General features: G+C 48.6%; 1 protein-coding gene across 1 annotated transcript in view; it reads left to right on the forward strand.

Moving 5' to 3' along the window:
- The window catches only part of SNX29 (sorting nexin 29), a 511,081-nt gene that overhangs the window by 400,307 nt on the left and 84,771 nt on the right, over nucleotides 1-26,003 (forward strand). The window contains exon 19 of the mRNA XM_026520303.4: nucleotides 12,163-12,303. Within this exon, the coding sequence (XP_026376088.1) occupies nucleotides 12,163-12,303 (141 nt within the window). The remainder of the gene's footprint in view (nucleotides 1-12,162; nucleotides 12,304-26,003) is intronic.

Below are 26,003 nucleotides of genomic sequence, written 5' to 3' on the forward strand. Positions count from 1 at the left end.
TATGAGTCTATACCAAGAGAAGCTATCAGTTCCTTAAAGGACAGTGAGTAGCAGTAGGAGAAGGAGGGTCATTCTTAGTCCCGTTAGAAAGTGACATGCTTTCCTTGCTGAATCATGTCCTCGCTTGATCGATGGCCTTCCTGCCCCACTCGTTTGTACAAGAGCTGCTTGCCTGCCTGACACTTGGTGTCCACACAGCCCACTTCTCGGAGGCCAGATGCAGCATAGCTGAAGCTCTGTGTCCCGAAGCCTGAAGGCCATCTTTGGGGAGGGGGGGGGGTCGCCATTTCTTCACTGCCTTCAGAGTTGAGTGCACTGCTTGTTCAGATCCAGATTCTCTTATACCGATTTCTTTCGTGCCAGTCTCCCCAGGAATAGTTGATGTGGAAAGGTCTTGGTGTAATCACACAAAGGAGAACGTTCCTCCTGCAGCTTTGGCCTGGATGGTTCCTCCTACTGCCCTCTGCCTAAGGCCAGTTTGCCTTCCTCCTTCAAGGCTTAGCTTAGACATCATCACCCCCTCCAGGAAGCCGTCCTTGATGCCTTCCGCACTGAATTATATGCCCCTTCTTGTCTCCTGGCCTCCCATGCTTCCCTTTGTCATAACTTATTCCACTGGACTGCCCTTTTTGTCTGTTTTTCTGTCTGCCTCACTAACATGTGACCTTCTTGAGAGCAGGCATCTAGCGTTTGCTGGTAAGGGTTCACTTTTGTTAAATATTTACATGCCAAGCAGAGTGGTTGATCTTAGACACAATCTGTCACCCTTAGAAGGAGGGTGATAGACTTGTCCTCACTTTACATTAAGAAATTAGGGCCCACAGAGAGGCTTACTAAATTACTTACGGTCACATAGCTAAATGGAGAAGGTGAAGTCAGTATTTGAATTCACCAGGCCGTGCTCATAGTCATGGCTCCAGCCATTGCTGCACCTCTGTCTCTGTGCTTGCAGCCAGCACAGGTCCTGGACAGAGTAGGGGCTCAGTAAGCACGGGGTCCCCCGGGGGCTTGGAATGCCCAAGCTAGATGTGCTGGGAGAGCAGTGCTCAGCTCAGCTCAGAAGGGCAGTGTCCGAGGGGTTTGCTGCTTTTATTACTGAGAGTGAGAGGCAGGTTGGGTGCCCACTGGAGTAGAGGCATGCAATCAGAGAGCCCGTTCTCACCGTGGCCCTTCCCCTCATCAGGGCAAAGAGACTTACTCTGGTTTTAAAACTTAATTCCCCCGACAGCTTTCTGCAAGGCTTTAGTTCAGAGCATACAGAGTAAAAACAACACCACCACCCTTCCTATCTATCGCAGCAATATCACAGCTGTTTGGGGCCAAAAACAAGTTTGGAGCCTCAGATCTTCTAAGAGGGTTTTACTGTAAATTGGCCTGCTTTGATTGAATTCAGGCACATATTGAGATGAAGAGGCAAGCCTCTGGGGCCCAGCTCTGGCTTCACATGGAAATGGGCTCCTCTGCTTGGTCTCCTGCCCCAGGGAGGGCTGCCTGCTCCGCTCCCCAGTCTCCAGTGAACAATCCCTGCCTGGCTCCATAGCCCAGCTCCCGGCCCCCCTTTCCCAGCCTGTTCCCCGTTCCCTCCGGGAGATTTCCTCTTTCTTCCTAAATGACAGAGACAGTCCTTTTGTTTCTGGATGTGGCCATGCATTTCAGAATGTGTCTATATTTAAAACTGTGTCCAATTGTATTTGCAGAAAAGGAAGGTCAGCTCTGCACTGTCTTCAGTGACCACCAGAAGTCCCGCTTACGGGAAAAATGCCACTTAATTTTTCTATTACCAGAGTCAGTGATCAGTAGAGGAAAGAAATTTGGAAAACTCAGAAAACATTAAAGAAACTGTAAAGATAATAAAAATCCATCAACATGAAGAAATAACCACTGCAAGGGTTTTGATTTGAATCCTTCTGGTATTATTTTCAGGGATATAATTGCACACATTCATACATGTGATTGGAATCTTACTTTTCAATACATCGTAAGTAGGCCCTAAATTAACTTATTTCAGAACAAACAGATTTCCAGCTTCTTCTTCCCCCTTCCTCCTACCCCAGGAACACTTAGCTAGTATTAGTATCTGGGAAAAAAGAAGCAGAAGACTTTGCTACTTTCTGAGTGGGTCCATAATGCTATTTTATAATTTTGGTGCTACAGAGTAACCAGCTTTCAGCAAAAGACTGTGTCTTGCAGAGCACACGGGGCAGGGGGTACAATGTGCATGACTCAAATATCTAGACTGCAACATGTGACCAGCAGATGAAGTCATCCTTCCTTTTAAAATTCCCTGAATATGATCATTGGAGCCCCCAGCAGCTTGATTGCCGGAAATTAGCTCCCATCAAAATGGCTCTGGCTATTTCTGAGTTCTCCAGGGACTGTCTCATGTGCAGTCAGAGACTCGCCCCTTGTGATTTTCTCTGTGGTCCCTGATGTCACTGCCCGTGCTGAAGATGACCGTCTTTAGGCAGCCAGGCTCCTGCGCCCAGCTGCCCACCAAGGATCACTGTAGCTCTGGCTTGGGGTGGGGAAGGGAGAACAGTGCTTTTCTCTTCCCTGCTTTTCAAACCCAAATATGACAGCTGGGGCTATTCCTTATGTTCCTTCAGCACAACCAAGACCAGGCTAGAACTTTTAATAAAACCGTGCCAACAGTGTAGGGATCATGGCCAAGAAATACGACATGAGGGGAACTCTCAGTTACAGTTCCTAGACATAGCTTTACTCAAGGCCAGACCCATCTTCAGGGGTTTCTGAAACCTGTCTCCCTGCCTTGCTTCTGGTGCCCAACTTCCTTGAGAGGGCTAGTTTACCACCCCACCATGGGAGGGTTCCACGTGGCGCCCAAGGCCCTCAACCATGAATCCCAGAGCACGGCCAGCTTCACACACCTCCTGAACTCCCTGGCAGAGGCTGGGTTTAGCAGTGGTTGGAACTGCAGGGAGCTGCAGGGACCATCTTGCTGAGGGGGGGGGGTCCTCGCTGGGCTCTGAGGGGATTGGAAGGTCCCTTAGCAGGTGTGGCATGATATGGAGACCGGGCCCCTGAGTCCTCAATGAGAGCCAGTCTGCATCTGGCCCTCATCTCAATTTTATCTAGTGCCAGGCTTTATTTTCGAGACGAAGTTGTGAGTTGGCGGGGTCAGGAACTTAGTCAAGGGGGCTAGAGTCCCCACCTTTTTCACTAGCATCCCTAGGTCTTGTTGGGGGGAGGCAGGGTCTCAAAGGGAGAGAGGATACTTTGAATCCTGGGTCCAGTTCCCATCACCGCAGAAACCACTTGGGTGCAGTCTGGTGAGAAGGCTGATCTTTGGGTACTGCTGGCCGTGCCGCTTGTGGAACTGTCGAGACTGCTGCCCAGTGTCAGAGACAGCAGAGCCTGGGCTGGAGCGTAGTGCGCAGGGTCTGTGCGCCACGGTCCTCTCCCTGAAGGAAGCCGTCTGCTGCTCAGCCAGTGTTTGTGATTGTGGTGTCGCTGTTCCGGGTAGTGCAGAGTCTGGGCTGGGTCTGGTCCACTTGGAAAGTGCCCCTTCTGTTTCTTTCTTTGAAAGGCAAGGGGTGGGGGGGTTGTGCCGGCAATTCTTAGTAAATACTGCCTTTCCTGCTTTACTGGCCTGCCGAGTTTACATAATCCTGTGAACTAAAAAGTCGTTTTTCTCCAGCTAAGTTATTTATCTTATTCTTGGCATCGGGCTACTGTAATATCACTCCATCAGCGTGGTCATATGGTAATTCAGGCATTTGGTTCTAGCAATGAGGGCACTTATAGTTAATAACACATGAAGCCATTTCATTAAAAGGGAAGTTTTGTTAGGACACATTAACACAGGCTGCCAACCAAAACACAAATCATTTAATTCGTTGGATATTAAGGAAGCAAAATGAATTAGGAACCTAAAGCCATTTTTAAAAGAAGCTTTGTTATCCTGATATCCTCTGTCTTTGCATTTAACCATGTGCAGAAGGGGCACTGGAATTCAGAGTTCATAGCATGTTGTTCTCAGGTACAGAGGACGTGGCTCTTGGGTTTAGTATCAACTCAAGAATCTGTTCAACTCCCCCTTCCTTGGGTCACATTAGGCACGTCTCTTGGTTGTTCTGAGTCCTGTTGTAGGGATAAAATTGCAGGGTTTTAGTGAAAATTGTAGATAAAATCTGTGGCACTGACAGGTGCCACTAAATGTTACATCATTTCCTAAAAGTCCAAGGAAGTTCTCCCCGTTAATGCCAGCTTTCACTCTTGAGTGTCACGCATAAAGCACTGTTTGGTGCCTTGGCGTGGGAGTTTGGAGCATTAAAAAGTGGCCTGAAGTTTGAAATGGAGAGGCACGCATTGGGCGGTGCTGAAGAAAGCAGGGCAGCCTGGCGTTTTGTTTCCAGAAGCAGCCGTGTGTAAATAAATGAGCCTTCATCCCCAAGCTCTTGCTGCACTCCATCAGCACTTCCTCTGTGATCCTCACGGCAACCACCAAGTACCTCCTGTGAGGTCTTCCTCCTAAAATAACGCTCTCGTCTGCGGCCCGCGGTGCCGGTGTGACAGTGGCTGTGTCGGTGCCAGGCCAGCCCGCAGTGAGACGGCGTACCGAGCTCCTCCTGCATCAGCAGCCCCAAGAACGCTTCCCTGGGTGTGTTGCGGTACTTGAAAACCCACCCAGGAAGGTCATGCGCTGAACTCTGCCGTTTCTGTTGACGGTTTTTTGGAAGCAAAGGAGAGGCTTAACTGCCCAACCCACAGTCTCTGCATTATGTTTGCGTTTCCTCGCCTGCCTAGCATTTGACAATTAATTAGGCATGGTAATTACCTGCTGTAATTTTGTGATTGCACATCCTATAATTACCCCTAATTCTGTAATAGGGAAGTTCATGTACACAGAGGCAGATGATGACGAAGGTGATGGTGTCACAGTATGAGCAGCTGCCACTGCTCACTGCCTGCCAGGCCCAGGCCAGGCCCAGCGTCTCACAGCCACCCAGCAAAATCGCTGTTGTCCCCATTATACAGATGGAGAAGCTGAGTCCTGAGGTGGAGTACCTCCCCCAGGGGCACAGCTAGCCAGGGGAAGAGCTGGAATTTGAACGCAGGCCCCATTCCCTGCACAGCCCGGGCCCTGGTACTATGCCATTCTGCTTCTACGGGGGAGGCCCCGGCTGTCCCTGAGGTCAGCGTTTACCTGTGCTTGGCAGAGCCTTGAAGTAGATCTGGAACTTTAGGCCACTGAAAAACTGCTTTTAAATCTTCATTTTCGCTCTCCACTAGTCTCCACTAGTGTGTGTACACATTTAACAGTATATACGTACGTGTGTGTGTATGTGTGTATGTGTGTGTGTGTGTGTGTGTGTGTGATTCTCCATATATAATCGAGGCTTGAAGAGGTGAATTAACTTACCCAGGGTCACTTGGCTAGCCAGAGGTGGAGCTGGAATTCGAACCCACATCTGCCTAAGGCCGGAGTCTCGTCTCGGGACCCCTCCCCTCATCCCTGACCTCTCATTCCGTGTCAGGTCCTCACAGATGCTCACCCACTACAGTCTGGTTAAGACATCCTGGGAATGTAAATTTGGGTAAAAGCTCAATGTCCTGAGAATAGTGAAGGTGTGGTCTTGGGTGGGAGGGCTTTTGCTTTGAATTCTAGGTTTAGTATAAATATCAGGTGCATAAATCTTAAGTTTATAGTTCAGTGAATCTTTACTTTTGTATATAGCTATGTAACTACTGCCCAGAGACGCAGGGCATTTCCCGCATCCAGAAGGTGCTTTGTGCCTTTTTTGGGTTCTGTGTAGGAATCCTTGCCAACTTGTAAGGTCATGAAGATACTCTCGTATGTTCTCCCCTTGTAGCTTTATCATTTTACCTTTCACATTGAGATCTGTGATCCCAAAAGACATGCGTGCAGAAGCCAAGCATGTAAATGCCCACAGCTGCCTTGCCCACAGCGGCCCCACTGGAAACAGCCCGAATACCCAGCCCAGCAGAACAGGCAGACAGACGAGTGTGTGTTCCTGCAGTGGGATGCACTCTATGACTGTGAACGACACGTGGGTGCTCTGCACCGTAGCATGAAGATTCCACACGAACGCCATGCAGAGCAAAAGAAACCAGACCCAAAGGCGCATGCTACCCATTAGATGAAGTTCAAAACCAGGTGAAGAAACCGGGGGCGGGGGGGGGGGGTGGCGGTGTGCAGAGAATGCTCAGCAGAGGAGGTGAGTGGGGACGTGAGGGGGCAGGTAGGAATGCTCCAGCAGATGTTGGTAGTCTTCTCACGGAAGTGTTTCTGGAGGCCCTGTCTGCACAAGAGTTGGTTGTGGATTCAATTCACTGAGGGCCTAAGGTCCCCACCCCCTCCTTACCCCGTGTCATTACAGGCATTGCTAGGGTCATGCTTCCTAGCAGAAAAGAAACCTCCAGCTTCAAACTTCCTCTTAAAACAAAGAAGAAAGGGTTTGCCCTGATTCCTGATGGCAAATATTACCCTCCTCTTTTATTTTTCTTTTGCTGAGTCGAGGAGATTACACTTGAAGTGGCTTTTTATTGCTTGTTTTAAAAGGGAACTTGCTTTTGCTGGAAGAGGTCAATTCTTGTTATTCCTCTAAGGAATTATTATCTTTATGGCTCAAGCAGAAGGAGTTGAGGCCTAATCAAACTTAATTTGGAGGGGGAAGCCCTTAAAATAAAAATTAAAATCCTAACAATGTTGGACATAAGCACTTTTAATTCTTCAGTGAAATAAAAGCACAATTGGGTTAAGTGTAATTCAGGGACAACTTAATTTATAGAGAAAGTTTCCCAGTTGTGGATGCTAAAGGCAATGCTTTTGAGGATGGACCGTTGAGGTAATTTGGCAGTTTGGATGGCACTAGATTTCTGAAGGAAGAGACATGAGAAGGCACGATTGGAGTGTCTGGTACCAAAGGGACTGTTCCAAGGACATGTGATCTGCCCAGGAAAGGGGCATTTGGGCCACAGAGCTATCGAGCAGGGACCTTCACTGCCAGCTGCTATTCCCAGCTGCCAGCACGGTCGGGTTGGGGGTCCTGGGGTCCTGGGGAGCCTTGAGGAGTACAGCAGCATGCTGTGGTAGAAAGTGCCAGGCCTCAGCGTCAGGCAGACTGGAGTTCTCCTGGGCAAGTGGCATACCTGCTCTGACCCCATGTCTCCGGTCTGCCTTGCAGATTGAGGTGAGGATGGAAGATGAGGCTTCTGGAGTGCCTGGCACAGGACCCAGCACACAGTAGGTGCCTCATGAATGGCAAGCGGTAGCATTGAAGATAATTACATTTTATTGGAGTTCTGAAAAAAATTTTACTCCCTTTGGTCTGGCAGTGGGCCACTCCACCCTTGCTGAATTTCTCGTAGAGCTTCGTAACATTGACTACCAACCAAGAAGGTTATGATTTGACCAATGTCTAGACAACAGCAGAAATGGAGTATGGGTGCTTCTAGAAGAGTAACCAGAGGCCTGTTGCTGTGGCCCGGGCAGAGGGGTGGGTTGGCAGGCCCTGTTGTTCAGTCCTTGGACATGGGGGTGAAAGAACAGGACTGGTCAAAGGTGATGCCCAGGTTTCTGGCTCAAACAACTCTGCTCCATTCACCGAGAGAATAAGGTCCCAGAAAGAGGGAGGAGCGGATTTGCAGTGCGGGTCGTGGGTTCAGGTGTAGACATGATGAGCTTTGTCGAGTCTGGATCTGGAGTTCAAATCAGAGGTCCCAATTAGAGATACAGGTTTGACCTAAAAATGAAGTGTGTGGACCAGAATTGGAGTTTCGTCTGGGGCGAGGAGGGCAGTGAGTGAGAAACTCCATCTCTGGCATGGGCAGAAGAGGAGGTACCCACGTGGAAGACCCAAGAATGGGCCATTGGAGAAACAGGGACTCATCACTTTCATGGAAGGAAGCCATTGGCTCCTGAATGTGTTATGAAGAACATGGAGTCATAATCTATCACTCACGATAGAGATACCTGTTTTTACCACTACGTTAGAGGTTTTTAAGATGTGCGTTGACATTCGCTACTTGCAGATTATACTAGCCATTTTCATTGGAGATTTTACTCTCTAGGCTCTTCTTAACTCAGGCAGTTTTTGAAAGTGCATTAATCTACTGTTTTCCCTTCCAGTGTAGTTGCTGTGTGTTTCTGAAAGGTGTTAGGGCCTGTAAAAAGTTGAAGAAATAGCCCTTACAATGTGTATCCCAAGAATGTTCTCTCGAGAGTCCCATCTCAATGAAACTAAGCAAGTTTTATGCTCCACTTGGCGCCTATCCCATCTGGACATGACCTTCCATCCAGCTGGGTTGATGTCAACTCTGGCCCTTCCCTCCTTCCCCAGATTGATTTCCACGTCCTCTGTGTGGTGGTCTGCATGGTCCCAGGCAAAGCTGCACTGCTCATGTGTCCGAGTGTTCCCAGCACCACCTTGGGACGAGGTGCTGTCAGTCAGTTCCATGTCATAGGTGAGAAAACCCATAGTCAGAGAGGGGGCATTGTCTGACACCTAAGTCTGTGCTTTACCTCAGGGGTTTCCTAAATGGCCCACTGTCTGAGTCCATTCAGTCTGCTATCACAAGGCACTGTAGTGTGAGGGCTTAAACAACATTTTACTGCTCACAGTCTGGAGGCTGGGGAGTCTAAGATCAAGGCATCAGCAGGTTTGGGGTCTGGTGAGAACCCACTCTCTGATTCATACACAGCATCTTGTCACTGTGTCCTCACATGGCAGAAGAGGCGAGGGAGATCTGTCGGTCTCTCTTATAAGGGCACTAATCCCATTCATGAGGGCTCCACCCCCATGACCTCATGACCTCCAGAAGGCCCGCCTCCTCACACAATCACTTCAGGGATTAGGATTTCAACATACCAATTCCAGGGGGACACAAACATTCAGACCATCACGTCTGCTCCTCAGAATCACTAGGGAAGCTTTGGAGCAGGACGGATGCCTGGACCCCAGATGGTTAATGCATCCCAGCCAGCGGCTGGTAGTATTTGGAAAGCACTGCCCCTTTCCGCACCGGTTCTTGGATATGTCGGTGGGAAAGTAATAATAATGAGTACTGAGTATCTAGATTGAGGGTTGGCAAAGTGTTTTTTGTAAAGGGCCAGAAAATAAATATTTTCAGCTTTGTGGGCCATATGGTCTTTGTTGGAACCACTCAGTTCTGCCATTATATTTCAAGAGCGGCTGTAAACAATAGGTAAACAAATGGATGTGGTTGGATTTGGCTCATGGGCCGGAGTTTACGTCTCCTGATCTAGATAATTCACCTTGTGCCTGACGATCAGACAAGCAGTTGAACTTGCCACTCTCCAGGGGATTCTTGAATCTGTGTAACAGTCCACTACAGGCAGAGAGAGTCCATTTGAGATGTGGCAGGTGGGAACTGCATGCAGCCACCAGGACAAAGACCTCTAAAACATGAAGCAGGAATAAATTCAAGATGAATAACTTCTTTTGTTAAAAAATTTTTTTTGAGTAGGTAGTCTAGTAATTGGGTGGCCCCATAGTCACATCAGTCCCTTCTTTTTCCGTAATCAAGATGATCTTGTGATTACAAAATGTCTGTTGGAGCTCCAGTCATCACATTTGTGAGAGAGAAAGAAGAGAGGCAGAAGGGTAAAAAGGCACTATTAGCTACGTAAGATCTCTCCCGAGGGCTTCCTGAGAAGCCCCAGTGATTTTTGCTTACATCTCTTTAGCTACTCTTACCCACGCGGCAGGCAGGAACATGTCCTTAAGCGTTTGTTTATTTGTTTTGGGTTTTTGTTTTTTGTTTTGGGGTTTTTTTTTTTTGTCCTGAGCACATTGCTGTCCCCAGAAATACTGGGGGGGAAATGGAGACCAGCTGGGCAAAGAGCACTTGCTGTGATCCAGGAAGACCCAAAGAATGTCCCAAATGTGCTCCGTTGAAGTTCCCTGAGCTCCGCTGGGTTCATTTGCTAACTGATCCATCGTGTCTCAGTTTATAGAGATCATGAAAGCCTAAAGTCCCTTTTCTCCACAACTAGCCAGGCCTTTCCAGATGCTTCTGGAGTCTTATAAATCAAATACTTCCATAATCGGGATAACAGTCCCATCTGTCATCATACCACTGCTCAGACACCCCATACCAAGAGGCCTTTTGAGCTAAACCTTTTCTTCCCAGCAGCTTGTTTTTTCCCTTTGGAAATCTGTGTTCATTTACTTTGTATCTGCTGGAAGTCTGCTTCCTGGTGTCATCCAGAACATGTCACCTTGGTCTTTCCTCTGAGATCTCTGCACCCCAAAGCTCAGATTGTTACCCTTCACTGCCTTCCTTATAATTTGGCTGCCGATCCTTTGATGGGACCTGTTCTTCTCAGACTTAGAGTGTGTGGAGCACTTGGGTTCTTGTTCCGAGCTCTGAGCGGTGCATGTGGGGTGGAGTCTGAGACGCTGCCTTCCTGACATCTTCCTGTGGGCTGCCGGTGCTGCTGGTCCACAGACGGCCCTTTGAGTAGCATGTGATCTGGGTCTTTCTGAACATATTTCCATTCATCCTTTAGTTGGTGGCAACCAAAACCTAACTAGGTTGGTATGGTTGATGTATAATAGGGCAAGACTTTCAGCTCATTTATCCCAGAAGTTATCCTATACCTTTTAACGAGGTCTGAAGATTACATAGGCTTTTCTGGTGCTCTCCCACTTTATTTCCTCAGCTCAGATTTACCAAAGTCTCTAAGTCTTGGTCCCATAGGCCACCCCTGTGCCGTATTTCCCCATCTTTTAGTTATGGTGTGGGTTTTTTGGATTTTGTTGTAAATCCTGACACTGATCTTTTTGAATTTCATCACGTTGGATTGGATTCATCCCTCAGGCCAGTTGAGATCACTTGATATCTGTCATCCAGTATATGTATTGTCTCTCTTAGCTTGGAGGCATCTACCTAACTTGACAGGCCTCCATTTCTCTCCCTCATTCCCTGGGAAACTTTCCGTCCATTAATTGGAGTTCTTTGGTTTAAATCATCCGTCCTTCATCTTGTTCACAAGAGTGTTACAAGAGACCGTGATGGTCGTCTTGCCGAAGTTCAGATACGTGATGTCTGCATTTGGGAATCCTGGGTGGTTTTCGTGTAGAGGCAGAATTATCTCTCACATCACAGATGCCTGTTTTTATTGTGTGAGAGGCTTTTAAGATGTGTATTGGCATTTACTGATTACAGATGACAATAGCTATTTATCATCGGGAACTTCACTCTCTGGGATGTTCTCGTATAAGTTTTTAACATGCATTGATCTCTCTTCCACCTCTGTTTTCCTTGAGTTATAATTGCTGTGTGTCCCTGGAAGGTGTTAGGGCTGTGAAAAGCTGAAGAAACAGCCCTATTATTGTGTACCCCCAGAATGGTCTCTTAAGAGTCCCATCTTGATTCAAAATAAGGAAGTTTTATGCTCCAGTGGTGCTTATCCCACCTGGATGTGACCTTCCATCCAGTTGGGTTGATGTCAACCCTGGCCCCCCTCCCTCCCCAGATTGATTTCCTCCTCCTCTGTGTGGTGGTCCGCGTGATCCCAGGCAATGCTGCACTGCTCATGTGTCCGAATATTCCTTGGAAGGAGGTGCTGTTGATCAGCTCCATCTTACAAATGAGGAAATGCGTAGCCCGAGAGGAGGCAGACTGTCCCCAGCAGTCTGTCACCACTGTAGCATGCATTTGAGAAAGGTATGAAGACCATCTCTCAGATCAGTTGGACTGTTTATCTCTGCGGATACTGGGACGTGATACACAGTGTGATGTTCCCATAACCTGCCTGTTTTATTCTTTCATCAGCCTCTTTGTTGACTCAGTACCACTGAGGCCCTTCTCTGCTAGGCACTGGGTATCTGGTGGCTTGGGAGGTGGATGTGGCCCCTTGCTCTTTTGTGGGTGGAGCTTGACCAAAATCCCACCCCTTTGGAATGAGAACTTTTTTTAAAAAAAGACGTATTTATTTTAGAGAGGTGGGGGCAGAGGGAGAAGGAGAGAGAATCCCAACCAAACTCCATGGTGAGTGCAGAGCCCGACGTGGGGCTTGATCTCACCCCCCAAGATCAGGACCAGAGCTGAAATCAAGAGTTGGATACCCAACCGAGGGACCCACCCAGGCGCCCCTGTAATGAGAGCTTTAAGAGAGATTTACGTTTTCTTTCTCTTCTCCTTTCTTGCCAGGTCTACATCCGGATAAAAGATGATGAGTGGAATGTCTATCGGCGGTACACAGAGTTCAGGAGTTTGCACCACAAGTTACAGAACAAGTACCCCCAAGTGAGGGGCTACAACTTCCCACCCAAAAAGGCCATTGGAAACAAGGTACTGTCACCACGGGGGACCAGGCAGCTCACTCACTAGTGCCTTATTTAGTCACACATGCATTTATAGACCTGTGACTCAGAGGTTGGCTAATACAAGAAAAAATAGGGACAAAGATACCAGTCATAATTCCATCACTTAAAGACAAGCGTGTTATGTTTTGTTTGTGTGTATCGTCTTATTTCTCTAGGGCAGGGGTTGGCAAGTGTGTCCTGTCAAAGGGCCAGAGAGAAATTATTTTTGGCTTTGTGGACCATACCACCTTAGCTGAAAATACTCAACTGTGTTGTTGTAGTGTGAAAGCAGCCACAGACGGTATGGGCACAGATGGGCGTGGCTGTGTGCCAATAAAACTTTATTCATAAGAAGGGTTGCAGCTCGATTTGGCTGATGCGTCATAGTTTGCTGACCCCTGTTCTGGACCAAAAAGATATTTTCTGGTTTTTATCCATAGTTGTCATGATACTTACTTGGACTCATGGATGTGGGGTTATTTCCCATTAAAGCTTTCTCAGAGGAGCTTCTTTTTGGTGTAGGGTTACTTCCCTTAGGAAGGTTAAGAATTGATAATGGCATAATTTGTTTCCAGGTATTCATTCAGGCACCCTGGAGAAAGGAGGTACTACCCCCCCCCCACCATGAGGTTGCTGGTTGATGAGTGCTCGTTCCTCCAGTGGGTGTCTACTGAGCACCATTATATGTTGCGGTACAAGGGGCTGGAGCCCAGGGCCTGGGACGACAGGCCTGGGCCTGGTGTGAGGCCTCCCATTGTCTGCCTCAGCCCGTTGGGATCATTTTGTCATCCCTCACGTTAGCTTAGAGCAGCAGTTCTCCCTCTTGGCTGCACTTGGAATCACGTGGGGAGCTTTAAAAGCTTCTGAGATCTATAGTCCCCCGCTCCTGTTAGGATTTAAGGTCTGGAGTGAGGCAGGGGCCCTGAGGAGTTGCAGATGTCTCCAGGTGGTTTCAGCATGCAGTCCAGATGGAGAACCCCTGGCTTCGAGTTCAGTAGGAGACGGCGACAGGTGCACAATTGCAGTATATTAACTAGCTTGGCAGGGACAGTTCGGCCAGAGGAGGTAAGGTCATGACCCTCCTGAGGACAGGTGAGAAGTTGGACCTTGTTATAAGGAGGATCCCTCTACTACCGTGGCTCTCGGAGTGTGGCCCCTGACCAGCAGCGGCATCATCATTAGAAATACTGATTTCCAGGCCCCACTCCAGACCTGCTGAAATCCACGCTCTGGGGCTGTCAGCCCAGAAATCTGGGTTTCTATCTGTGTGGTGCTGAAGCACGAGCAAGCACGAGGGCCATGGTGCTCTCACGTTGACAGAGCCGTGTGGCAGATGCCATATGTGATGCATTTCCTAGTTTCTGTCTTGAAAGAGGCAACTTGCTAGGGTCTCCTTGGATCTTTCTTGCAGAAAACCAGAGCAAGAGTGTCCATAACCACTCCCAGCACTTGAGAGTTCCCCAGGGAAAACTCTTACTGACTGTTCTGTTTACATGTTCATGGATTTCTGTTCTTAAACCAGATTAGAAACCTGATCACGTCAGGGTCTGTTAGATCTTAATTTAAACAGTTATAAAGCAGGTTTATCTGAGGCCTAGAATAAATGTGTCATTCCATTTGTTTCTGAAGATAAGTGGAGTTCAGCCCATAAAAACAGAAGACTAAGAAATTCTATACTTGTTCATAGCAAGGACAATAATTCTTATAAAAAGAGGGGAAAAATTATATACTGATTTAATCTAATGACTTGCAAGCTCATACAAATCTTGGGACCCATCCAGAACATCTTAAAATGTCATAAAACAAAAACTCTGCCTAACCAACGTATTATCATTATGAGATACTCTCATTTGTAGAAAGCATTATACTGAAGCAGCCTTTCCATGACACCTTCTCTGGGGAGCTCAGCCTGTCTGTATCTCACTACGGGATATTAGTACGAGGCTGAACTAGGGATATTCTGATGGTGAGACGTCTTGTGCTGTGTGTTTGCCTCTAGTGGCTGCCATACCAAAGTGGCATCCATTGAGTGGTCTAAAAACACAAATTTATTATCCGTTCTGGAGGTTAGAAGTCGAGAATCCATCTCGCTGGGCTAAAATCGTGTTGGGAAGGCGTTCGTTCTATTTGGAGGCTCCAGAGGGGAATCCTTTCCTTTTCTAGCTTCTAGAGGCTGCCTGCATTCCTTAGCTTGTGGCCTCCTGTGTCTTCAAAGCCAGCAACCACATGACTCAGACCTTGCCTTCTGTCACAGAGTCCCCTCTCCTTTTGAGACTCCTCTCCCTCTTCTAAGGACCCTGGCGATGATGGTGGGCCCACCCAGATAAGCCACAGTAATCTTCTAGCTCAGGATCCTTAACACATTTGCAGAGTCACTCTGGCCATGTAAGGTGAGGTACTGTCAGGTTCTAGCATTAGGCTTCTTTGGGGGCCACACATTGCCACATGCTTTCTCTGCAGACCAAAGCGACGCCCCCACACCTTGGGTCTCAAGGCAAGCCTTAGTGTTATTGCAAACTTACTTAAGATGAGACAAACCTACTACCCACCACCACCCAGGAGTAGGGACAGCACTGCCTTTCCCCTCTGAGATGGGCCGTCCCCAGCCCCGCTTCACCTTCTCCCATCCTTGTCAATCCTGGGACTGACTCTCAGCAGCAGTGGGCTTTTGCCCTGTGAAATCTGTGTCAGTAGGGTGCTGTCTGCCCTGCGCCCCAGCCCCATACCCAGTGCAGAGCTTGGGAATTAAAGGTAGTGACTTGGTCGGCGTGGCCCAGTGAGGGCCGGCTGGTACAGACGCACCTGCCTGTTGGTTCTTTACTAGATGGTTGGTCCTGGTCAGGGGTGGACCTGAGAGTTTCCTCTGTTGCTCAGGATCTTGACAGCTCATGAACAGTCATGGGGTCTCCGCCTCTTGTCTAGCCTGTGTGGCCCTTTGCCTTCGAATTCACTGGTTGGCCATGACTACACTTGGACTCTCTCCCTCTGCATTTGGCTGACTGAGATATAGCCACTTCCCTTACGTACACTTGGGCTGCTGCCCAAGACAGATCTGAAGGTTTATCTGATTTTCAGGGCAGATTGAGTCAGCATGCACGGCTTCATCATCCAGCAAAGGCTACTGATGAAGTCTGTTAAGAGACAAAGCCCACACTGGCCCCACCTGAGCCTACGGGCTCAAGAATAGCTGCCTCGATACCCCGAGGGCAAGTTTTTTAGCGAGTTTTCATTCTAAATTGGTCCAGAAAAGTCAACCATGTCAGCATCTTTTCCTTGATTGGGTCATTTCAAGAACGTCTCACTTGCCGGTGCGCCGTTAAAGTACGCAGATAGACTTTGTGTGCACTGAGTCACATGTACCTTGCTACTGTAAGCCTTGGACCCATTAAGTGATTTAATCCATGATCCACAGACCTGGACAGTATTCAAGAAAATATTAAACAGAGTTTAGTTTTTTTGAATTTGCCATATGAGTATCTTTCTAGCCTGAATTTCTAGGTACTGCCGTAACACTGCCACCATTGTTGATTATCTGCCAGTTGTAGAATTAAAATGTCATCTTAACCCAAGTTTTAACTTAAAAAAAAAAAGATTTATTTACTTATTTTAGAGCGAGAGAGACAAGAGAGTGATGAGCAAGCGTGCAAGTGTTGGGGAGGGGCAGAGGGAGAGAATCTCAAGCAGATGCCCCACTGAGCATGGAGCCCGATGTGGGGCTCAGTCACACGACCCATGAGATCATGACCTGAGCCGAAACCAAGAGTCAGATGCTTAACCGACTGAGCCACCCAGGTGCCACCACGTTTGAACTTTTTTAAATTGATGAAATAGCACATTGCATAGTTTGTGGATACAGGATTTGTTTTTAGCAAAGAATTTCTTTTGCCTTAGTATGCCATGTGTGTGTTTGATCGTAAATACTCAGAGCACTCACTAGAGCTACCCTGCCTACAGGTAACCACATCAAGCCTAAATCTTATTGAGGTAGTTTCTTGAGTATCAGTCCACCACTTGATGAAGGTTATTCCTTCATAGTTGAGTGAAGCAAGCCACAATAGTTGTAAATTAAAATTACTCATTAAATTTGAAATATCACAGGTGTGGGGTTGTATCAAGGTAATCTGGGTTAGGCTGGAGTAACTCCATGATCTTAGCAGCCTAAGCCAACCAAGGTGTATTTTTAGATCGTGTTTCATGTTTTCATGTCCATCGTGCGTTGCCTAGGAGCTCTGCTCATCATAACATCAGGAGGCTAAGGACAGGGGCAAATCAGACACTGGCTCTTAAAGCTTCTGCCCATGGGTGATACATGTTAATTCCACTTATATTTCATTGGCCACAGCCAGTGACTCAGCCATGCATAATGCTGAGGGGCCAAAGGAGTCCACTGCTACCACATGCCCAGGAGGGCTAGAACTTTCACGGTCAGCTCTCATGACCCCCACAGGGGTGGCTTTTGTCTTGAGCCCCGTTTCTGAGTAGGGTGGGGATAATGGGAAAGCACGGCTCCACCAGTTCAAGACTGGCATGCCAGGTCCTGCAGGTGTCCTTCCCTAGAGTCCCAGTTCAGATGCTCCCCTCCATCCCACCCCATGCCTGGTCCTTCGTGGTGTGGGCATTTGCACCCTTTCCACTCTGAACTGCCTTCCCCTCCACTTCCCGTGCTGCAGCCACAGTGAGGTTTGTATGACATAGATCAGATGGTGGTGGTGATTACAACCCTCCAGTGGCAGTCATGATAGTTAAATTCAGGACTCCTCATGACCTTCAAGATGTCCCCCGAGCTGTCCCCCACTTCCTTCCCTACTTTATTTCTGGCCGCACCCTCCCCCTGTACACCCAGTCACATTTACCTCCTAGGACTTCCATGCTGTTCTCACCTTATGGCCTTTGCACCTGTTGTCCCCTCTACCTGGACTGGCTTCCCTCCATCTCTGCATGGATGGCCCCTGTGGTTCATTAGACCTCAGCTCGACTCCACTCCTTGGGGCAGCCTTTCAGACCACCCTCATTAGTGCTGCCTCTTCAGTCACCCTCTGACCCATGACCCATTAGTCTGCTTCAATTGTGTCCTGGCACGTACCATCCATCCATGTGATTGGCTTGTGACCTTGACTAGTTTTGTCTGCTCTGGAATGGAAGCTTATGACAGCAGGGCCTTGGTCTGTTCACTGCTCTCTCCCCAGCTCCTAGAATAGCACCTGGTGCCCCAGAGAGGCTCGTGCCCTGAATTAAGGCATAAGTGAACAGGCATTAAACGGGAAAATTTCCCTGCTGTTTTCTTCTTCACGTCACTGGGTCTCTGCGCAAGTTCAAAAAGTCTGAATTCCCAAAGTGGGTGGAATAATTTTGAGGGTGACTTGTGAGGTTGCTCTCACTTCACTTGGAGTGAATGTGGTTTTTTGCAGAATGGGCCAGAAGCCGGCAAGCCTTTACAGACCAGAAAGGTGGTTCTCTTAACAATCTGGGGGAGTTGCCTGGCAAGCTCTCCATCCAAATGGACTTCGCCAGCATGAGGGGTTGGGAAAAAGACTCATTTTTGATGACGCTACTCCAAGTCTGCATGATCGCTCAAGGAGAAATAGATTTGAGAGGCTGTCATTTCTTCTTAGGATAATGGAGTCAGTCTCTGAAAGTTCATTTGACTATTAAGGCAAGACAAATCGCTTTCCCTGGAGCCACAGATAATTCAACTTGTTGGAGAAATTGTGCATTAAAATCCTCATTAAAAACACATACACCAGCGTGTGCTGGAGGAACCGACCGGTGCTCACAGAGCCACGGAAAGCACCTTTGCATCCTGAGAGGTACAGACTTAAATGCAGCCCTGGGGGCGGCAGGCCCCCAGCAGAAGGTACTTGGAGTGGTGGGAACCAGTGAGGATTTGGAAGAACATCGAAGCTGCTGAATTTTTTCCACTTAGAAACACTTCTGGAATGTAGGGGTGTCATGTTAGGTGTCAGGGGAACTAAGATGGTCTACAGTAAGGGCTCTGTCTTCACGAAGTTCATGGCCCTGTGGGGGCAAAGACGGGTAAATCGGTGCTCATGGAAGAGTCCTGTGATTAAGGGGAACGAGCGTCCCTGATGCGCTCCGGAGGGGGGTGAGCAAGGCTGCCTTCTGCAGGGTGGTGAAGAGCTCAGCAGGCCCGCAGGATCCCGGTGATAAATCTTCCAGGTGGGAAAGCAGGGTCAGTTCAGGGGCTAGCCTTTCCTTCTCCATAGCCTGTGTTAGCTTCGTATTGCTGCTATAAGAAGTCACTGCAAACCTAGCCGCTCTAAGCAATACACATTTATTATATTATAGTTGAGGAGGCCAGAAGTCGACACAGGTGTCACCGGGTTGAAGTCAAGGTGTCAGCAAGGGCTGTGTTTCTTTCTCGAGGCTCTTGGGGAGGCTCCCTTTCCTTGCCTTTTATAGCTTCTAGAGGCTTCCCACATCCCTGGGCTCTTCCTCTCTTCAGTGCTGCAACTCTGGGACCATCCTCGCATGGTGGAAAGATTCTCCCCTTTTGAAGGAGTGGGACTAGTCTAGCCACACTACCCTGAGTGTGCCGGGTCTCATCGGAAGGAGTGGGATTAGATTGGGCATGCCTGAGTAACCCAGGGTAATCTCCCCATTTGAGGACCCTTAACTGAATCACCTCTGCGGAGTCCCCTTTGCCCTGAGCACATTCACAGGGATGAGGGTGTGAAAATATTGGGGGGGGGGCATGTTTCTGCCCACCTCACCCCTCTCTTTCCTTGCCTGTGGTATACGAACGATTAGTGTTATTTTGCAGATGGAGAGAGGGAGGCACAGGAGGGTGGAGTGACTTGACCAAGACGACCTCACTCGGCAGTGTCAAGGTGACATGTGGGCCCAGGCAGACAGTCTTCAGGGATCTGCCGTGGAGTAGCACAGAGGGCGGATGAGTGTAGATGACTTAACCCTTGCCCCATGGTGGACACTGACTCCCTTGGGTCACTTCCTCAACCTCGGTGGTGTAGAAATCTGCCTCTCCCTCTGCTGATCCGCCTCCCTCACCCTCAGTCTGCTCTGACTGACTTAGGGCCCTTTGTACAGCTAGGAACTGCTGCCCCCATGGTCGACCTGGAGGCTTATGTAACCTCCCCTCGTAAACCTAAACGTATGGAGGGCTAGTCCCTTGTTCATTTGCCCATTTATTCATTTGTTCATTCAACAGCACTTTCCAATTCTGAGAATCAAACGCAGAAAGAAAAAGGTTCCTACTGCTTCACTACCTGTATGGCCTTGGGCACGTTACTTGATCTCTCTCTGCCTCAGTTTCTCCCTTGCATACCACTTCCCTCTAGTGTCGTCATAAGGACTTGCGGTGGTGACATCTGCCACATACCTGTGATAGTGTCCGCACAGGGTTGAGCCGTGGACGTGTTAGTGAAAGGGGTGCACGGGCTGGCAGGGAGGCAGAGCTGGCCGACAGAAGCAGGGCGTCGGGGGCACCGAGGAGGCAGTGGATGAGCCTGACGCAGGTGGCCCGTCCAGAGCCCGCACACCCTGCACCTCTGTCCAGTCATACCAGCCATCACGTGCCCGGCGTGTGCACAGCGGGGGCTCTGTATTCAGTCTTGTACCGTGGGATTCTGGTCACGCCCCATAGCCAATACCTTCGAGGTGAGGAAATTGGGTGCAGAGGCCGTAAGCGTCCTGCCCAGGGTCCTGCAGCTCCCGTCAGGAACGGAGTCAGACACCTGCTAATGCCACTGAGCCACCTGCGCCGGGGTCCGGAAGCCGCATGGAGCCACGCCAAGGTCAGGGAGGCAGTAATGCACAAAGGACCACGTGACAGCAGCTCTCTGGGGAGATGCGAGATCTCAGGGGATTCTGCCAGAAATTCCATCATGTGGAAGAGGATCCAGAGGACAATGCAAATTTGGGAGAAAAAAGAAGCTCCAGTTGAATGAAAGCCATAAACTCACGCTTGTTTCTCCTCTGACACTCCGCCAACAACTGTGTAAATAGTCCTGGTACTTAATGTATTAAGCGAGAAGAAGAGTGAAATTGGGCTCATTATACATCACACATTTGTGTTTCTCTTTAATACAGTAAAAGCCTCTTAAGATATTTTCCAGGAGAGCAGTTGCTAAAGCCATCTTGCCAGAGAAACAGTCTCAGGAGAGAAACTTCGAGGAGCCTCGGACTTGGACTGCATATATGCGTACCTATGCAAATATGCATATGTATTTAATAAGGGGGGCTTCCTTGGGACTACTTCTTTGTACTATCAAATTAAAATCCAATGAAAAAATCAAGGTCAGTTTGTGAACAAATAATCCAGAGCCAGCAATGAGAAGTGTTGTTTGCTCTCTGTTCACAACCTGCGTGTTCTCTGCAGGTGGCACGTGGAGAGGTTGGATCCAAGTGAATCATTTTGGTGATCTCAGGCCAGACCTTGCAGGTGCCACCGCCTCTGGGAAGCCTTCCCCAGACTCCGAGTGTTAGCTGTCCCTCCTCAGGCTGCCTGATGCAGCCTTCTCTTCCCCACCAACCCCGTGGAATTAGAGCAGCACCTGGCCTATGGAGCCTTTGTCTTTTCAGCTTCTCACCCGGCGCCTGGCACATGGTGGTGCTGAGTGAAACGTGTTTGATGAACACAAGGACTCAAGCCGCCTAAAAGCTAGTGTGCGACTCCAGAGTCATGCAGTTCCCAGTTCCCTTTCTTAACCATTCCCTCCCTCCCTGTCACGTGCAGGTCTTTGGTAATTGTTCAGGGGAAGATTGGCACAGCACAGTGAAGATTTGCATGAGGCTCGGAAGAGACTTCCCATTCACCGTGTCTGGAGACAAAGAGGAGCTATTTGATCCATCAGGGATCTGGCCTGCCAGGTTCACCAGGCAGTCGTGGCGCACTCCCTGTCCTTTGCCCATCTCAGTCCGAGCTCAAGGCCTCCGATGCAGCAGCGGGGAACCCATTGATTTGGAAAGTGATACGATTTACAAGACCCTTGACTCTGCTGGGCATTAAGTGTTGTCCAAAATATTTCTGGGGCTGTTAAATTACTTGTATGTCATTATTTAATCCCTCTTTCTATCTCTGAAGGCCTTCTGATTATACTTAACCCATGTTATATGTGTTTCTTTCCTCATATTTTTGGGCAAGTGATTAAAATCACAAGCTAGAAGAGTACTTGTCGGCTCTTACTCTCTTCTTGAGTAATTGAGAATAATTGCTACCTCTCCCTTCACTACTGCCATTAATATGTGAGCACTCAGTATTGCAATCTTGGTTCATCTTCAGCAAGCTCGAGGAAAACATTTTTAGTTTTTCAAGTTGCCACCACTGATCTGGAGGTTCCAGAAACCCTTATGTATGGAGGAAGCTGTCCCTTCCCCTTGACGTCCTCACAGGCCATTGGCATTTTTAGAAAGCCCACAGTACAGAGGTTAAGAGTTTGGGTTTTGGCATCGCACTGGCCCTACTTCGGACCCTGTCTCTGGTACACCAGCTGCGTGACCTCTGACTGTCACCAGGCCTCCATGATGCTCCGTTGTCGCGGCTGTCACGTGGGTTGCGGGCACTTGCATCTTGGGATCTGGTGATGATCCATCTGGCACATTCTGAACCTTCAACTGCTAGCTTAAAAAAAATAAAAAATAGGTCTGCAGAGAAGTCTTGTCAATTTGGTTTCCATTCTTTTGTAATTTGTGGTAACTCGGGCACGGGCATGGTTGGCTCTTCTTTCTTCCCCTCTCCTCCCCTCTTCATTCTCCTCGATACAGCATGGTGTGCGTGTTTGTTTTCTTCCCTTTTTTTATTATTTTAAAAATTGGGTTATAAATGCCTCTAATCTTACATGTATAGTACGATGTATTTGCACAAAAGGAGCACACCTGTGTGAACAGCACAGACAGCAGGAAATACATCACTGGCAGGATTCCACGCCTCCTTCCGTAACTCTCCCCAGTAGGGTGGCCACCGTCCTCCTACCTGATCTATGGATTCGTTTTGCCCATTATAGGACTTTACAAAAATGAGATCATAGAGCATGGACTCCTTTGTGCCTGACTTCTTTTTCTCAGTGTTACATCTATGAGATTCAACCACATTGTTCCAAGTAGCAAATTGTTCTGACCTTTTTCATTGTTGTGTAGTATTCCATTGTATGGCTATATCACAGTTTATCTTTTCCGTTGATGGATGTTGGGTGGCTTCCAGTTTGGCTCAATTACGCATCCTGCTGTAGTTAACATCTTTGTATGTCTTCTCGTGGCTGTCATTGCTGGTTTCTGTGGGTCTGTACGTGGGAATGGAATTGCTGGATCACAGGGTGTGCATATGTTCTACTTGAGCAGAGAGTGCTAATAGTTTCTCAAAGTGGTCACGCAGTGATGATTTCTTAAAGGTAGGGGGAAAATACAAAGAGCAAGATAACAGGTGCCCATTTCCCCCCCCCAAACAAGAATTAACACCTGTTCACATTTTGTCCTGTTGGTGTCTAAGCTCTTAAAAATGTATTTTAAAATGTTTCAAATGTGTCCGAGAATACATGGAAAAATACAATGAACACACATCATCCTCATTTAATATAATGTTTAGAAATTAAACATGACAGGTATAACTGAATCCTCTTCCCTTCCTTCCTCTCCCTTCCTCCTCCGCCCCCTTCCCCCTGCCCCGCTGAAGAGGGAACCATTCTGTAGAGTTGTATACCCTTCCTGTCCGAAAAATACATACCTTGTATTTTTCACCTTTGTTATCTTTCAGCGATTGATACACTTGGGTGCGCAGCATTCTAGCGCATCAGCTTTCACTGCCACACTGACATTCTCTTGGATGAAAATGCAGCGTTGTATTTATGTATCCTCCCTTCTATGGGCAGTTCGACCGTTCGCAGTTCTTCCCTGTGTGAACGGTGTGCGGTGAGCACTCTACCTGCCTCCTGGCCTTGCACGTCTGTCCTCCGCTTGTCCAGCTTGTGCTCCGATGACGGCGGCTGCTGCCTCACGGGCCTGCTTGCCGTCTTTCCCGGCTGCTGCCAAATTGCTCTCTAAGGCGGTCGCACCAGTTGTTCCCTCCCGACCACATGGACGAGGGATTCCCATTGTTGTGCATTCTCAGCAACACTTGGCATCATTAGACTTACAACTTCCTTATGTTTTGCTAACACGATGTGTACAGAGTGTCAACTCAGGGTGGTTTTCATTCCTGTTGGCCTGATTACAGACAAGGTTGATGATTGCTTCGTGTTTTTTTGGCCCTTCAGCTTTCTCATTCCCTTTGTTGCCTGTTTGTATTGTGTGGGCTTTATTCCTCCAGAGTTTTTGTCTTACCGGTTTTTGGATCTCATTACGTTTTCCTGATGCTAACCTTTGTGCATTCCTTTAAAAAGATGTAACTCTTGCCACCGCCTCCAAGAAGCCCCTCCTGCTGCCCTGTCTCTCCTTCCATGTGCTTCCTGTTTCCTTCACAGGCCCCCTAAGGCATCAGTGCATGCACTAAATGCTGACTTTCCTTGCTGGACTGATTTTCCAGAGGAACAAAACCCCTCATCATATGATACATGGCAAGACGCTGGCATGGTGTCGTGGATCCGTGGAGGCCCCATCCGTGGTTATCTGCCTGAGAGAACACTGGGCCCCCGCTTGGGTTCCTCAGTGTGGCCCCAGAGTCCCCCCACTCCAGGGCTCCTCTCTCTGAGCTGGGGTCCCAAGAGCTTTGAGCCCTGCTTTGGAGAGCTGCTCTTCCCTGCCAGTTACCAACGACATTAAGCTTAGCTGCCCCCTTGGAACTTTGTCACTGTTTAATTTCTCGGCTCTTCTGCCTTTGGAGGGAAAGTGAAGTTCTTTTTTGTAATGAGTTTAGAAGCTTTTTTGAGTTAAGTGCCTGATCCTCATAAGCTCATGAAAATGGAACTGTTTTGTATTATAAAGGAGCCCTTGATACTGGCTTTTAGCTCTCCCTGGCGAGCTGGGCAGCCTTCTTCCTAGCAGCAGGAAATAAACAAGCCCTTCTTCACATCAGCACTGCCATCTTACTAAGAATAGCGGCTGTTTATTGAGTGCTAACTACATGCCAGGCGAGGTGCCAAGGACTTCGCCTGCGCGCTCATTTCATCCCCCGGCATCCTGGTGGCTGAGGAATTATTATCCCTGCCTCACCTCCTGCCACTGTGCCTGTCCCCATCTTAGATCTTGAACCTTCGAGCTCTTCCTTGCCTAGGGGCTTGGCTCACACAGCTCCTTCTGGATCCTCCCCCTATCCTGTGGCAGGGTCTTTCTCGTCTGTCCAGCCTCCTCTTACATTCTACCTCCTCAGAGAACCTTTCCCAACTGCCCAGTGTAAATGACCCCACCCCTCCATTCTGGGCTTTCCTGGCCCCTCGTTTTTCCCCTTTGTAGCCTCAGCTCTAGTTGTTTGTTGAAGCATGGCAGGGGGAGGGGGAGCTGGTGAAGGATTTCAAGCAAGGAATGACAAGCATTGTGTTCTGGAGACATTGCTGCCCCATGGAGGATGGCTTGACGGGGGTAAGCAGGAAGACCCTTGCCAGGGTGTGGGCAGAATGTCTATACCAGGTGCCAACAGGTTTGGGTTAGCTCAGTGCCATCGGATACTGTGAGAGCATTGTTAGCGGACCTGGAGATGTGGGGTCTGACCAGAGACAGAGTCTCGCAGAAAAGACAGACACGTGCATAGGAACTGCTCTCTGTGGTGTGATGGTCCTGTAATCCTGATGTGGGCAAAGCCCCAGCCCCGAGGAGATCGGCCGGCAGTCCATAGACCACATTCCACCGGAGATAGGTGTTTAATGATGATGACCATCACAGTGACAGCAATAATAATAAACCCTGTCCACAGCTTGGGGTCCACACGCTTCCCAGCAAGGGGAGGCTGGTCTTTATCTCAGATTTCCATGTGGCAATAGCTGACAGGAGCTGGGTGGAGGCTGGCGCTTGCACGGGGCATGTGCGCCCCAGATCACCAGCCTCCCTTACTTCTCTCATTTCCTAGTCCCTGAAGGCTTTTGAAATTGTCGCCCCTGAAGTTGAGGGTAGACTCCCTGGAGGGGCTGATTTTTCATGTGACCTTTGAAGAATTAAGTAGAGAGGAAAGGGAAGGGCATTGCAGTTAGGGGGTAAGCACCAGCAGAGGAACAGAAACATGACAAGTTAATGGGTTCAGGTGTGTATTGGATTCTTGATGTCCTGGTGCTCGAGCCCCTTACCTGGGCAGCATTGGGGTCTAGCAATGACTTTGGCCTTGATTGAGGTCCAGGTGAGCAAGGTGCAGCAATAGTTGGACCCTGGGTCATGTGCTTTCTCAACCCCTTGGACCTGCCCCTTCCTGTTACCCCTAGGATCTCTAGCTTTGGAGATCTGAAAAACAAGCATTCAGGGGAGTAGAGCATACTGGCAATGGCCAAGAACCGGAGGAGTCTGAGAGTTCTTATGAGAAAGGCCCTTGAAGTATAATGAGGTAAATGGGAAGCTTCATTAATTCCCAGATAAACATTCTTTTCCAGATAGATGTACCTTTATTTATTTTTTTAATTTCACAAATCCCTTTGGCTATTTATGATACAAGAAGTCTCGGGGCTACTGAGGCAAATGAGATGTGTCTTGCCCTCAGGGTGTGCACAATTTAGTAGGGCAATTGGCAGATCACACCCCCCATTAGGTGCTTGTGGGAGGTTAAATCAGGGTTCTCTGGGAGCACAGGAGTATAAA

This window comes from Ursus arctos, unplaced genomic scaffold, assembly GCF_023065955.2.
Source record: "Ursus arctos isolate Adak ecotype North America unplaced genomic scaffold, UrsArc2.0 scaffold_2, whole genome shotgun sequence".
NCBI lineage: Eukaryota > Metazoa > Chordata > Mammalia > Carnivora > Ursidae > Ursus > Ursus arctos.